The following is a 16,678-nucleotide window of genomic DNA, read 5'->3' as shown; positions in this document are numbered from 1 at the left end:
CTCGTGCCTTTCACAGCTTAACTTCTCAAAAGAGCTATCTACAGACTTAGCCATCAAGACATTGGCTACCTCGAATTCCTTAATGACCATTTGCTCTTCACCCACCCACTCTAGCTCCCACCCACACTTCACTACTCTCCTAAGGTTACCAGTGGCCATCCTGCTGAAGCCAATGGCAAGTTCTTGTTTTCATATCACTCTCGGGTGGAGCCAATCCTTTTCTCTAAATATGATCCTCTCCCCCTCTGTGATGCCACAGTCCTACTTGATATATCTCTGCTCTATATCTTATAAGCATTTCAAACTTAACACACTGAAGACGAAGTTAATCACATCCTATCTCTTTATTAAAACCGATTTCTCCCAGTCGTCCCGATTCAGCAAGTGCTATGTGGCCCCTGCCTCTTGCGGAGGTGACCTCAGCGGCAACGGCCCAGCAGGGACCACTCTAGTGGCCCCAGCACCAGCCTTGCATTCGGCTGTGACCATGTGAGGGGACCTTGCCAAAAAAATGTACATGGAAATAAAGTGGGTCTCTTCTGGGCTGGGACTTTCAAGAAGTCAGAAAGGTTTCTCCCCTCTCTTTCCACTTCCACCAGCGGGAAGCAGAGCGTCTTCAGGCCCTAAAGAGCAAAACCATAAGATGGAAGGAGTGTGGGTCCCTCACACATCACAAGGAAAAGAGCAGCCAGCTAACCCAAAACATTTACATAAGCAAGAAATAAATGACTATCGTGTTGACATTGATTTGGGGGGGTTGTTTGTTATAGCAGGTAGTGTAACAGTGCATCATTTTTACATCAGTAAAAATTATTTTGATAGCACTGCAAAAGTAAAGAAACCTAGACAACATGGGAGGTATTTAGGTGCAATATTTACCAAATACCAAGGCTACCCACAAAATAGTCATATTTCATGTAAATTCGCTTTAATCTGCCCACTAAGCGAGGGAGGCTCTTAGGGTGAGAAACCTGTTCAGCTCTACACAGCAGGCAAACCCGATGGCCTCCAGAAAAGAATATGTTCTGAGGTTGTGTTGATTTTCCTTTCCCTCTTGAAGCAAAATACACTCTGAAATGCCTTCTTTGACATTTTCAAATCTTGTTCCAAACTGATTTCCATAGTCCAAGAGAGAAAAATCTCTCCATTTTTCCCCAAGACAGAACACCATGGTTCTAGTTTATACTGCCAGCAAAGCTGTTTTCTTATTATGTGCAAGTTACACGCACATACATAGATTCCCCTTTGTTTTACATTCCAAACAGCCCGGAGATGTTTTGAAAACCACAGCTCTCTTCAGGAGGAAAGGCAGCCTTCCTTCGCCCGCGGTGGGGCGGCCACACCGCGCACCGCAGCTGTGGGACGCACGGCCAGGGTTCGGGGCGCGTCTGCGTATCGGGAAGCCAGGCTCAGGGTCCCGAGGTCCTGCCTTCACTCCGCAGCCTCCTTGCTGTGAGCTGTCAGGTGCATTACCACACGCCCATGCCCGCACTGCGAGGGTCTGAATAGCGACTAGAATCACGCTGCCGTCCTCCCGGGGGGCTCCACAGCTCAGGCAGTGTTTACATGGTGCTTCTGGGGGCCCACTTAGCACGCTGCAGGCCACAGAGGCGGAAAACACCATCAGCCAACAATACACACACACACACACTCACACACTCACACACGCAGTGATGGGCACAGTAAACTCCGGGTCTGTTGTTTAAATGCCAGTCCTGCGGAACAGGTACTGGTGTTTTTTCTTTTAATCTAATACCCTTACGTGACTGATTCGAAACTTTAGTTGTATAGGAAAATGTCAAAAGTTCAACCGCAGGTTGTGTGCTTGGTGCGATTATGAGCTTTTTTCTTTATAGTGCTCTGTATTATTGAAATTTTCCACATTGAATTCATATTCCTTTTATTATTAAAACAGGGAAATGTAAAGATTTTTCTTGTAAAAGGTTGTTTAAAAAAGAGAGAGAAAGGCTAACTTTGACAGACAGAATTATTAGTCCCAATTTTCCTTTGCCCCCCTCTCGCTGCATCCTTGCCATGGTGTCAGGGTCCGTGGAGCCTGCTTCTGCCCCTTGACTCTGGGCATGACCATATGCCTTGCTTCGGCCAATAGAAAATTAGCAGAGATGACACCAGCAGAGGTCTGAAATGTGCCTGTGCAGGCAGGCAGACACTTGTGCTCCTGTCTCGGAGCAGAACATGTCCTGGGTAGCTGCTGGTCCAGGTAAAACAGACACGGAGCAAATCTGAACCCAAACAGCAACCTAGAACCAATCCCAGCAGAGCCCAGGCTAAATCACACCAAACCTGGCTGACCTGCGGCCACATGAGCAAGAAATACTTATTGTTGTCTACCACTAACATTTTGTGGTTATGCAGCAATAATGTCACCAACTGACACCCTAACAAATGCTATAAACACACACACATATCAGAGGCAAGAAAATGTGTCACGGATTGAATTGTAGGACAGAAAAGGCCACAGCATTCTTCACATGCCCATTTATAATGGGAACCCAGCCAACCATCATCCCAGTCTTAGAAAACTCTTTAGCAGACAGAGACTATTTTCCCATCTCTATGAAATATACAATTATTAATTACAATTATAGTCAGTCCTATAAAGCAAGAAATACTATGTGACCATTCAATAATAGGATTTCACATTAAAAATATAGTGAGGCTCTTTCAATTCTAAAACATATTATTTTACAACATGGTTTTAAATGTTTATAATTATTTTTCATTTTATGTGTACACCATAGTATGTTCGACCAATATCCTTTTGCTAGTTATTTAGATGATATACAATTTTTATTATTATAAATGGTGCTGCTCTAAATATAACTAGACTTTATTTTCTGTACATATTCATGACTGTTTTCCCTGGGATGAAATCTGAGAATTAAGAATTGCTGGGTTAACAAATGTGTAAATTTTAAGGTTTTTAATATGCATTAATTGTCTAGTTTTAATTTACTTTTGTAATTAAGGGACCAAGGAGACCTACAGATTGAGTCAGCCCCAGATTCCAACTGAGCAAAAATGTTCCCACCTAGGATTCACTCCAATTAATCCTGCTGGGATTTATGGAAACCTAGTGGTGTTTACTGTGCTAGAAACAGTGTGGTGGCTACAAGCATGGACTTGGAGCCACAATGCCTGGATTCAAATCTTGGCTCTGCCGTTTGTGAGCAGCCTGATCTTTTGCAATTTACTCAACTGCTGTGGGCCTCAGTGTTCTCATCTATAGAAGGGAGATAAGAGTGTCTCCCTCAAAGTGCATAGAGATGTGGAAAGGATTACATAAATCGATAAATGGAACCCCTAAAAACAGTGCCTGCTATACAGTACATTCTTAATGTTGGCTGTCACTCTTATTAGGGATAAGTAGATAAAAGATCACAGATCTTCCTCTCAGAGTGTTAAGAGTTCAGGGAAACTTATCAAGGATAGCTAGATGGCAAAATTTTCAAGCTGTAAACTAAGCCTTCACAATGTATTTGTTCTGAGGAAGCCATAGAAAACTGCCAAAGATAAGATCCTTAGACTAAAACAAAGTTCAGCAGTAGGAAGGTGGCTGGTCTTTATGCAACAATATATCAGGGACAGATTTTTGATGGCAAAGTCAGTTTGGTTTCATTTAAGTTAGCAATAGGGTATGTCCCAAGGTAAAATCATATGTGATTATTAATAGTTGCCAAAAACAAGTGGAAACCATGATTCTTAAAGATCAGAGATGATGCTTTCTTTCCTCTGCTCCAACTCCTGACACTAGCACCATGCCTGACACAAAGTAGAAACTCGGTAGGCAAGGATTCCATACTGATGTTCACAAGCCCAAGTTCTCCAGCAATTGCAAAACCCCAAATTCAATTAGTTATACATATAACACTAATATCTGCCATCACTGGGCTAAATGCTTTGCATATATTATTTCATTAAATCCTCAGCTAAGCTATCTAGAGGACCAATTAAGAATGTTTTCTTAACAGGCTGATGTCCAAGAGATTTAAGTTCCTACAAATACTATTGAATATTTTTGAAAAGTATCTGGCCAAAGACTTAGTTACCTAAAATAAATTGTGCAGCAAACTAAATTGCGTAAGTATGGAATTGCTAGAGCTGCTGAGATTATGAAATATGAGAATCAAGTCCAGTTTTTTCACCCCTTAAAGCTCAAGACCAATTTCATGTTTCAGGCCATGTATCTGCATCAAGAGCTATATCCTTGCACTATCTTAAAGCTTTAAGTAAACTGCTTAAGCAAAAATTGGAAAAAAACATTTCTGTCCTTTCTATTGGTCAAAAATAGTTTGAGCAAAGTAAGCTTGATAAGAATGAAGATGAGCCTTTTAAGATTGAACTTTCCCACCTATAAAATAAGGGTTAGACCAAATAATCTTTAGGATCTCCCACTTTCAAAAGCAAATGGTCCGCAGCTATAAAAGGACAGCAAAGGAAAACGCCCTAACAAGCATTAGAACATCAGCTACACTCGTAACATTTGCCTTAAGCTTAGTGAAGTGCAGGGACGTTGGATGAATTCCCTCCCCTTGGCCCGAGGTCGGTCCACCCTCCATTCCAGCTGCGTGCCCCCTGGGTCAGGTGTTCCCGACTCGCCTCGCCACACGGCAGAAGCATTTCTGCTCCCAGAGACTTCATCTCCAGAAAGTGAAAACCTGTAGTTCTATAATAAAAGGCGAGGACCTCAACCTATTGCCCAGACCATTTATGACCCGGCAGACAAGACTGTCACAGAGAGGGGAAACCTTATTTCGGGGTATAAAAAAACAACAACGTTTCTTCAAAAATATTTAAAGGAAAAAACACTCAGAATGAAATAATAAAAATCTGACCTTTAGTGATTTGAAGTTCAGTTTAATAATATAAAATTTACATGATCATTTATTTATTAGAAACCCAAGTTATCTTAACTTGGCTATCCTTCGAGTCAATAAAAGCGATCTGTGGGTATTTTGGATTTGAAAATGTTTCAATTAATTTAATTTTAACAACATGATTAAAAATGGGAGAAAAATTTGAACAGACACTTCACAAAGGAAGACATATGAATGTCCAACAAGCACATGAAAAGATGTCTGACACAGTTATCAAGAAAATATAAATCAAAACTACAATGTGGTACAACTATCTATCCACTAAAATGGCTAAAATTATAAAAGTCTGGCAGCTCCGCAGGCTGGCAAGGATGCAGAGCGTTAGCTCACTCACCGGCTGTCGGTGGGTTTGCAAAATGTCACAGCTGGAAACAGCCTGACGGTGCCTCACCCAGTTCGACATGTACTCCTGACATGCGCAACACGAGGGATCTTAAAAACGTCACCCTGAGCCAACGAAGCCAGGTACCAAAGACCATGTGCTGTGTGCGTCCGTCCATGTGAAATTCTTAAGAGAAATCTAATTTACAGCGAGTGACGAAAAGCAGACTTACGGCTGCCTAGGGTCAAGGATGGCGGGCAGAGGGGGGAAGGAGTGGGAGGGGCTCAGGGAAGGTTTTGTCTTGACCTGGGTGGTAGTCTGGCGTAAGAACTCCCCAAAGCCACCCCCACGCACGTGGAAACCAGTACATTGTCTTGTACGGAAACTATATTTCAGTGAGTTGACTTGTACGATCCTCAGTTTACCCGCTCCCGGGACTGGGCTGGGTTTCACCCAATGGGTGCAGGGCCGCACCCCACGCCCTGCGGACCCGCCCGTGGACACGGCCCCGCGCGCGGCCCGGGACTCACCTGTCAGGGCGCCCCCCAGGCTCCCGCGCCGCAGCTGGCGGCCGTCCTCGCTCAGCCGCCTCTTGAACCTCAGGGGCCTGCCGGGGCCCGCGGCCAGGTCCGGGCTGCTGCACTTCCGACACGGCATGGGCGGCGGGGACAGGATGTGGTCGAGCTGCGGGAGAAGGACAGGGCGTCACTCGCTGGGGCGGCCACGCGGCCGGACGCAGGGCCACGAGCCGCAGCCCCCCAGCCCCTTCCCGGCCCGCGCCCGGCCAGCTGCCGGTCGGGCCCCTCCAGCCGTGGGAAACGCACGGGGCAGCCACTTCCAGCCTCTCCCGTCCCGTGGCACATACACTTATTACTAAAATTCCGCGGCACACCACAAAATATATTTTTTGCCGATCTGACAGAAAAAGGTATGATTTGATTCATGCACACCGGATAGCTATTGTTGTTGGCTGGTGTCATTTTTTTAATTTGACGTCTAAGGGAAAAGAGGTCAGTGGCCCTGACTAAAGAGTAAGGTATTGCGTATTTTAAAAATTCTTACAGTACACCAGTGTGCTGTGGCACGCCGGCTGAACATCACTGCATTAGTGGGTCATGGAATCAAGTTTATTAGATTGTGATCAGTATTGTTAACACAATAGAACAGAAAATATCAAGATCCAAGGAAGGAAAGGGAAGTTTTGATTTATGACTTTTGATTCAGTTACACATGTATATGTGTGTGTCCTGAGTCACTATGTAAAACATATCTTTCTGTGGGCCTTGATCCCCACCCCAAAATAAAGAATATTGCTCTATAGAGAATAAATAGATCACTTCTTTAGTTGTTCAAAAAAAAATTCACAAGCTTTTGGTGCTCACAGATGGACATAGGGAAGGAAATTTCTAAGCACCACAGCCCGTAACGGAAATCAATACATCCCTATATCACTTTATTGCTTTTAAAAGAAACCTGTCACAAGAATCAGAGAAACCAAAGTCACTTCAAGAGACAGTTTCCTACAGAAGAATCCCCTGTGTCACCACACTTACTTCAAATCTGTCCTGCTTTTACAAGAAATCTTTCATACTTGAATAGGGCCATATCTTTTTAAATGTTGACCTTCAAGCAAACATATATGCATATATGTGTCTAGGTAGTTATCAAGGACAGAAAGATTCATGTGCATATACATATATCTGGACAGTTATTAAGAAATAAAAGGGAGTACAAAAGATATTCATGGAAATTTGAATGGCCACAGAAAAGGGCCACCTTTGTAGAAATTTAAAAATAGAAAAGAGTTGGGTAACAGTGCTCAAGGCTGGGCATTTTTAAGGGTGCTTGATTGTGACGTGTTTTGTTTTGTTTTCATGATAGAGACGGTCCTCTGGTTATACCTGTCTGGATTTTTGTAGATTAATACTATCATGGGTATATTTGCTAGAGGGAGAAATTCAGGAATGAAGTCATCCTTTTCTCTGTCTTTTCGCAGCACATTCAAATTCATGGCACACAAAGAAATGTGACCCTGCCTATGAGTAACTCCTCCCAAGCTAGTTGAGATGGAACAGATCTTATTGGATCAGCTACTACAAGATGCCAACTCTCCCTCAAGCTCAGCTGGAACAGCTGGATTTCAAGTACTTGTCAGTAAGTACAATCTCAAATTCACCGCCAGCCAGTATTTTACTGTATTTCATTGCCACTTAGTATTTTACTGACAGATATCCAGAAAACTAGCAGTCAGTGTAGCTACTCCAGGATCAAGCCAGATCAGGAGAGCAAAGGGATTCCAGATTATACTTTTGGAAGGTATTTGTTGAGGCTGCTGTTCATTGCATGAGTGTCCAAGGAGAAATTTCTATCTAATCTTAACACATTTTGCCCTTAAACCTTATGGACAATGAAATGTAACAAGAAAACCCTGGATAGTGACACAGCTACTAGAAAAAGTAGAACCCAGTCAGTGGTCCATGTGCAGGTTCTTTTTGCCTCGTTTGTAGCTCCCTTTCATGACCTTACCCCATTTTTTTATCTGCAATTTTTTTTTAATTTGAGAAGAAAATCTGCAGCAACAGAAACGTTGTAAGAGTAATACAATGAACGCCCATATTCTCTTTACCAGCGGTGAATTGTTAATCTTTCCCCACAATGATGTAGCTCTCGCTCAGTCTCTTTTCTGCTCCTGTCCCAAATACATAGTTAGATGCAGACAGTGTGGATCTTAACCCCTAAATACTTCAGCATGCCTCTGCTAAGGACAGGAATGTCCTCCTAAATTCTCACATCCTATGTTCTATATACTCTTATAAGGTGCCTCAAATCTTTTATCAAGGTAAAGTATAAATATTAGGAAGAATACAAGATATTTTATCATGTACACTTAATATTAAAAATTTGCTCTTACATTAAAAAGAAAGCTTGCCGCCACAAGGTGGCACTGTGCTATAGACATTCAGCAAAAGGTTCCATAAAGCTACTCCTGTAAATGCACCAAGAACCCCTCAGAGCAATCAAGCACGTTAAGGTCCATTGTACTTAGTTATTTTCTCTTAATTACTAGTAGCAGCTGCATAAAATACAAATATTTATTGTTTAAGGTTCATCGACTTTTGTCACTTATTTTTCACCTGAAGTTAAAATTTTCGGCTTGCAGAATTACAATTAATGACTCTAGGGAAGGCTGTTATGTCACAAATTAACAGGGGTAGAAAAAAACAGCAGAGAAAGAAAGATGATTCCTAACTAGGAATGATGAGCCTTCCTTACATATTTCCAATAAAGCCATAAAAATATATGAAACAAATACAGCAGAAAGACAAAGTGTAGAAAAATAAAAAAGAAAATCTTTTCTCACAAAGATGTAGCCACAAACTATTAATAAGCCAGAATTTATAATCAGAATTACAATCCCAAGAGTGGAGTACTGTTTTAGATCTGGAAAACCCGAGCAATGAGCTGTGCGGGCTGCCAATGTTCCACACACAATATAAGTAGAAAAGGCTATAAGCAGAGTGCAATGTGCAGTGTTCCAGGACCGCTTCCTTTTTCACATGCATCTCTCCCAACAGGGCCCTCTCTAAATAGACCATGTTTCCAAATTTGCTGTGTTGTCACTGGCAATACTTTTCTTTCTACAATTAGTCAAAGCTTCTCAAAACGGTCCACTGCAGCCCTGCAATTTATTTTTCATTTTTTGTCCTGATTCAAACACTCAGGAGCCCTTTAAAAACATTTCATCACACCCTAGAGCTTATAGAAGACATCAAACCCATCACTTTAGACATTGCCCATTAAATGATTTCAGTTTAATCTTTTTCAACTTTTCCGAAGTCCCAAAGTCTTCGTACTACAAGGAGCTCAACTAAAGAAAGAGGTTGTCTTTGAACTTTTGCTGATGTTCAAGGGCATCTAAGCCTGCGCTGGTCTCTCTTGCTTCAGACACTTCTAATTTCCCTCACTAAGCAGAGGCAATGGGCGCCCAGAGAGCCAGACAGGCTCCCCGGTCACAGGCTTCCCTACCGTGCCGGGAGCCACAAAGCACCCTGGGTTGAACCCAGTCTCCAGAAAAGGGTCCTTACCTCGCTCACCAAGAGCAAATATTGCTTCCTGGTGGATAGATTTGCTCATTACTCCCTATGCTAGTTTCCTGTAGTTCCAAGAGCCACAAAACTACTGGAAGAAGCATATTATTAAATTTAGAAGTCAGACAGGGACCTAACATACCACTTACATGGGAGTGATACCAACCGCTCCTGCCAGCAGTTTACCACAGGAAACATACACGCATCTTAGAGAACAAAAGGGGCACAGCCACGAAGTCTCACGCAGATCTGGAGGAAGGGTCTAAAATGGTCAGTCCCACAGAAAGGCTAATCCCGAAAATTCAATGTCTACAGTTTTCTACATTTATCATCTCCACCCACCGTCGTCTTCTTACAAATTATCGGGCTGAGAAAAACAGAAGAATCCACCATGATCACACTGTGGCTTCTGCCACCAGGGAAGAGAAATTAATAGCAAAGGTAAATCGTCCACGCAACTGGACCTTATTTTTGTTTAGTGTCTCTGCCATCACCACCACCACCATCTCCAAACACAACCACGAGTTTCTTCTTCCATGGCTATATCCCCTCGCAATACCACCCAGCTCCTTCTAAACGGCACAGGCACAGTGTAATTTTCAATGACTGTTGAACTTGCAGCCTTCTGAACTGGCAGCTTCCCCAAGTACACGAGTTCTCCAATTTAGAGTGTCTAAATATTAACAATGATATAAACATAAAGAGTTTTTAAAATTTTTTCAGTTACAGTTTATATTCAATATTATTCTGTATTAGTTTCACATGTACAGCACAGTGGTTAGATTATCATATACTTTACAAAGTGCTCCCCTGATATTTCCTGTACCCACCTGGCACCATATATAGTTATCACAATATTACTGACTATATTTTCTAGGCTGTACTTTACATCCGTGGCTATTTTGTGACTGCCCATCTGTATTTCTCAATCCCTTCACCTTTTCACCCAGTCCCACCCCCCTCCCCCTGGCAGGCTTACCCCATTTCAATTAATGGCAGCGCCCTTTCTCTAGCTACTCACACCACGAACCTTCCAGTTCCTGTAAGCTTCTCTTCTGACTCCATATCCAGTCAGCAAACTCTCTAACTCGACCTCCCAAATACACCCAGAATCCAACCACTTCACCATCTCTGTTGCCACCACACTTGTCCCTGCCGTCTGATCCCTCCCGACAGCCTCCCAGGGCTCTCTGCCTCCATCCCAGTCTCAACGCAGCAGCCCGCGGCCCTTCTGGAACACGAGGCGGGTGCCCCAAATCCCTGCAGGAGTCCTCCGTGGCTTCCCCTTTACCCAGAGCGAAATCCAGAGTCTCGACATTGCCCTGCAAGGTCCTATCTCCTCCGTCCCCACCTCTCTGGTCCCCACCCCCTGCCCCACTCAGGCCACCTTGGTCTATTCCAGACCTCGGGTGGCCCCGGCATCTCCCCACCCAGAACCTTCCACTGGTCATTTCCTCTGCCTGGTACACACCCCAGGTAGTAGCTCGGTCCCCCTCCATTCTCCAGGTCTCTATTACAACACGGCTCTTTCACGGGGACCCTCTCTGGTCACCCCACGGAAGCAGCACACCCACACTTTATCCCGTCTGTTTCCTTCAGAGCACCCATGGCCCTCCACAGGATACGTTAGATCTATTATATTTGCTCGTTACCTTCCTTCTCCCTAGAATGGAAGTTACATGAAATGAGACACCAGTCTATTTTGTCCACAGCTCTGTGTCCACTGCTCTACATAAAGGCGCCCTGTAAATATTTCTGAAAGAAAAAATGAAATGCAGATCTCCGGTATTTAGTAAAAAATATAACAACAGATAAATAAGGAGCACATGCCACCAAGGGTTATTATTGTTGGAAAAATCAGAATAAAACTGTGTTAAATGCCACTCAAGGTGAAAAAGCTAAAGTGAAATCTATAGCATATTGACAAAATTGCACATGTCCTTGTATGAAAAAAAGACCCTTAGGTTATAGCAAATGACATCTTTCCAAAGAATCTTTTCTATAGACAAACTAATATGCTAATTTTTGAACACTGCTGCCTTTGAAGGTGATTCCTAAATAATGAATTATTCGACCTTTTAACTATCTGCTAACTAGCATATTCATATTCACTTGTGCCTCTCAATCCAAGCTTTTTTCTACCCCAGTCCTCCTTTCCATAATTCCTCACTTATTTTCCTGGTGTAGCACATGCATTTTAAAGACCCACTCAGAATGCATGTGCCCCAAGGCCAAAGTTCATTAGTTCAAAGGGATCACCAATGTCATCCGCATACATAATGAGGATTCACATGTCAAGTCCTTTTTATGCTTAAAAAAGGGACAGAAAGAGACTGACTAGAAACACAGGGTTTGGAGACATTGTTTGGTTATTGTTTCTTGATATTAAATATTCTAAGAAACCAAAGATATGAAAACATCAGAGTTATTATAAAATTGCACAGGCAATGCTTGTAATCTTAATTAGCTGCTCCATCACCTCCATCCATAATGGAGTAAAACTGGCAATCTGAAGTGACAATTTGAGAAAATTGGATTATATTTACTATCTTTTTAAAAAAAATTATTTTTTACCTTTTGCGATAGCATGGATGGACCTAGAGAGTATTATGCTAAGGGAAATAAGCCAGCCAGAGAAAGACAAATACCATATGATTTCACTTAGATGTGGGTTATATTTACTTTTAAACCACAGCCTATAAACAATATTTTAAAATTTGATAGAACAAGGTTATATAGTTAAGACAGTCATTACTGGATTCATACTAACTCCGCAGTCAAGAACGTTAACACTTACTAACCTAATTAAGATATATAACTATTTCTATGCCTATTTGCTCACCCACAAAATGTTAGTAATAATACCACCTATCGCCTGAGGATATTGTAAAGATGGAAAGAATTCATATGTGTAAAGTACTTAAAACAGTGTGTAGAACAACACAGTAAGCACCCAACAAATGTCAGCTGTGCTGGTTATAACATCCCTACAGAGGGCGTCAGCTCATTCACAAGCTTCTCTGCGTGTGCTTTTCATCATAAATAGTTTGCAAGAAGATTAAACTGATTACAATTTTACTGAGTTTCCATTTTTCCCTTTATGGCTCAAGTGAGAACACGGTTTGAACTGCTTTAAAATTATTTCTGTCTGTAACTCTCACGCCCTGTTCAAGAGCATGAGCCCCTGCGGCTTGACCACCCAGTGCTGGGAGGTTTTCAGTGGGATGAGACAGGGCAGCAGAGAGGTGAGAAGTCTGGTCCCAATCTGAACGGTCAGCGACAGGATCCCAGGGTCCTGCCTCAGGCAGGTCGCTTAGCTCCTCTCTGAAGTGCAGACCTCAGAGGAGGCGCCGAGGCAGAGGGAGGATGACAAAAGGGGCCTGACACAGCGTCAGGCACTCATAAGCACTCGGGAACTAATAATGATGCTGATAACTCACCACAGCTCAGCTCAAGACTCCCCCTCCCTCGGCCTTAACTAGCATTTAACAGTCTCACCGCCACCTGCAGAATATGCAACCTCTCTGCCCCCAGCATCCTAAAACCTAACTACTGACTGAGTCAGACACTGAGAGAGCTGGACCCTGGACCACGTTTTACTGGGGCCCATTTAGCTGATTTTACCAACATTCTAGATTTTGCCACCCAGAATGCACACTTCCATTTAAGGATACTACAAGAAACAAGCCCTATAGATCTTGCCACTCTGTTCTATAAACATGTAAGGAAGGGTCTTTATTAAACAATATCTTCCTTGACAAGACTCATCTCTTTATAAAAACATTCATTAAGCAACTGTGTGCCAGGTATACCTCTGGGCACAGAAGTGGAGAAAATAGACAAAAATCCCTGCCCTTCAGGAGCTTCATTCTCAGGAAGACATGCTGGAGAAAATGTTGTCAGTTGTCCACATCAGAAATAGATGTGCTTCTGCTGAGTTCTGGTATATTTCACCCTGGGGACCCCATAAACCACATAACTAATCATGTTTCTCCAGCGGGGTCCCTGGAAGTCACAGGGCAGAGCTTGCACTGCACCACGAGCGAGTGTGGCACGTCCAGTCTCCATCAAGGCTTCATGCGTCTGTTTGCTGCGCCAACCTCACGCTGGTTTCAGCTCGCCCTCTGCTATAAAATGAAGGCTTAGGTTCTCGCCCCCCCAAAACTCATATTTTGAACCCTAACCCTCAATGTGATGGTATTCGGAGAAAGGCCTTTGGCAGGTAATTAGTTCATGAAGGTGGAGCCCTCATGAATGGGATTAGTGCCCTTATAAAGGTGACCCCAGAGAGGTCCTTGCGCCTTCCCCATCCCCCATGTGAGGACACGGCGAGAGGATGGAGGTCCACGAGCCAGGAACTGAGCCCTCACCAGATATCAAATTTTCCAGTGCCTTGGTCGTGAACTTCTAGTCTCCAGAACTATGAGAAATAAATTTCTATTGTTCACAAGTTACCCAGTCTGTGACAGTCTGTTACAGTACCTCAAACTAAGACACTCTCTATACAACTTGCGGTAATTTTGTCACCCAGAGGATATTTGGCAATGTCTGAAACCATCTTTAGTTGTCACAAGTTAGCAGTGACAGGGGCCGGTACCTAGTGGCTAGAGACCACAGAGGCGACTGAACAATCTACAACGCCCAGGACAGCCCCCAACAAGAGAACTCTCCCCCGCCAAATGCCATCAACGCCGCTGTTAAGAAACTGCTCTGCACTTGCTTTTCTCCTGCATACCTTCGCCTATTTTTAAGTTACTCATCTTGCTGAGTTACCTGTTAGTGCAGGTCATCCTAAAACCTTTTCAGAACAGGAAGGGGGACAGAGGAAGAGCAAAGATCGAATATTAGCAAAAAAAGTGCATGTCAACAAGATTTGTTAAGCAAATAATTTCCTGAGCCACATTAATGTACCCAACCTATTAACAGTCTATCGCAATTCACTTTCTCCACAAATCCATGTTCTGAAAACTAATACATCTGTAGAATGTGTTAAAACGAGATGTGCTGGATACGAATATCATTTTCCATCTTTAGTTTTGTAATTAATTCTTTGAATTCCAAGCTTCAATTAGCAATATACAAAATGTTTCAGAAACATCCTAATACACATTATTAGATCAAACTACAATGGCATTCTCCTAAACAGAACTGCATCCCGTTTCATTTCTTAAGACAATTGATTTTCTTTCTTCCCTTCCCCGAGAAATATGTAAATTAGCACTTTGATAACAGTCTCTCACTTTTGTCTGTCAACCCAACTTCAAGAAAGTCAATTCCTTTGCCTATGAACATCTCTACACACACACACACACACACACACACACTCACACACGCCGACCACCAGCAATATCATCCCAGTCCCAAGGACAAAGCACCACACAGCAGGCATTTAATTGTTACTGTGATGTTTACATTAAGCAATCAGTTCAATAGTCTACAGATGTAAAAATAAATAGAGCTAATATTATATTACAGTTTTTAAAACATTATGCTACAGTTTTTTAACACATAGCACCTCTCAAAGTTTAGTTTAGGAACAATGACACTGGGGAAAGCTCAGAGAGCATAGGTATTTGACTTTGCATACACGTCGCCTGCTTTCCTGTCACTTTAATATTCTAGATGTTTCCCTGACCTTTATTTAGGGATCTAATCTATGCCTGGAGTTGTTTACTTATCTGAAGTCATTAAATTCCCCTGGTACCAGCATGTCCCCATCAGTGACACAAGTAAAGATTCTGACCACGGTTAACAAAGCAAGAAGAGAATGCCCCTCATGGTCATCGACCTTCCGTTTAGAGTCAGAGGGGGAAATGTGTCCACTCCCCCCTCTGGCAGAGGGCAGACCTTGTTAGGTAGCATCGCTGTCCCCATGTCACCAGTGGGGAAACAGACTCAGGAAGATTAACCCCCCAAAGTCATCAGTTCCAATAGGGGGTGCAGCCGTAATCAAGCCCGAGATTCCTAACTCAGAGCCCGCGTTCCTTCCACTGTTCCCAGCTGTCTCCCAGACAGGGGCTCGCAGTGGCAAAGTACACAAAGCCCCAGAAAGTTAACCTTCATTTCCTCTTCCATGGGGTCCGGGAAGATGCCCCAGAGAAGACTGGATCTTAGATCCTGTGTCAACTGATTCATATGGTCCACTTCAATCCTAACTGACAATTTACACAAAGTTTCTAGGGCTGCTATAGCTGAGGCCCTTAAGCTGGAATCACAGAATCACAAAATATTAGCAGCGGAAAAGACCTACAAACCACCATGGTCTAATGTGTTGTTTGGGGGAAAACTGAGGCCCAGACAAGTCACATGAACTGCCCACATTTACAAAGACAACTGGGACATAAGCTCAGACCAGGACCCACATCTCCAGACCTACATCTGCCACCTGTCACACCTGCTTCCTTACTCACCTTGCTTTCTGCAACCCCGCTAACACCCATCACTCCACTATAATCAACTTGTATGATTTTTCCATGGGTTTTTATTCATACACACCTTCAACTCAGAGTTGTTTTTAAAACAAAATTTAGCCAAATGTCTACCGTGAACTAGATTCTGTGTTGAGGGCTGCAGACAGAGAGCTGAACAGATACAGTCATCTTCCTCAGGCCATTTCTACTGAGTGTGGGAGACAGGCACAACAGCACAACCATAGAACTACACGGCAAACGCAGGGGTGGAGGTAGGTACGGGGAGGGGACCATAGAGGCTTCAAGCAGAGTCGTGGTCCAACACCTACTTCATTTCTTTTCCTCGCTGGGTTCGCTGAGCAATGCTGGGATGAAAGCCTGAAATGTAGACGGGGTTGACTTGCATGTACTCACATAGATTATGGTCTCTCAAGTACCCAGAAGCCAGTCCAGAAAGGGGCACAGAGTGGTGTGTAAACACTTGCTAATTTTCCTTCTGGTTTGGGGCTTTTCAAAGTCCCCCGGCATGTTTTAGGGTGTAAGAGAGACAGCAGAGTTTCCCCCACCATCGACACCACACAGCATGACTGCGCCTCTGTGATCCTAACCGCTGACCCCTCTTTGGGCACTGACTCTCTCAGCAGGGGCCAGGAGCCCATGGCATCACATCCCATGTCCGGGGAACCGGGAGCCACACAGAGGAGGAAGGCAGTGGTTTGAGGCAGGCCCACAGCTGGGTGCGAATCCAACCATTTATTGGCCATAGAAACGGGACAAATTATACTCTCATTGGTAAAATAAGGGTAACTACACTCTCCTCACAGGATTCTTGTGGATTAAGTTAACTGATTAATACAAAGCTCCTAGCAAGAGAAGCGCTGAAACATGTATTTGCTTCCCCTTCTTGCCCTTCCTTAGCCTCACTCATTTCATCAAAACCATGAAAGAAAATGGTCAGGG

The 16,678-nt window shown here is 43.4% G+C and overlaps 1 protein-coding gene across 1 annotated transcript in view; it reads right to left on the bottom strand.

Annotated features, from left to right (window-relative positions):
- LOC148093461 (microtubule-associated serine/threonine-protein kinase 4-like) overlaps positions 1-16,678 on the bottom strand; it is a 255,318-nt gene that overhangs the window by 112,363 nt on the left and 126,277 nt on the right. The window contains exon 2 of the mRNA XM_087815398.1: positions 5,751-5,904. Within this exon, the coding sequence (XP_087671524.1) occupies positions 5,751-5,904 (154 nt within the window). The remainder of the gene's footprint in view (positions 1-5,750; positions 5,905-16,678) is intronic.

Source organism: Miniopterus natalensis, chromosome 3 (genome assembly GCF_054644295.1).
Source record: "Miniopterus natalensis isolate mMinNat1 chromosome 3, mMinNat1.hap1, whole genome shotgun sequence".
Taxonomy (NCBI): domain Eukaryota; kingdom Metazoa; phylum Chordata; class Mammalia; order Chiroptera; family Miniopteridae; genus Miniopterus; species Miniopterus natalensis.
This window is presented reverse-complemented; position numbering and strand designations above follow the sequence as displayed.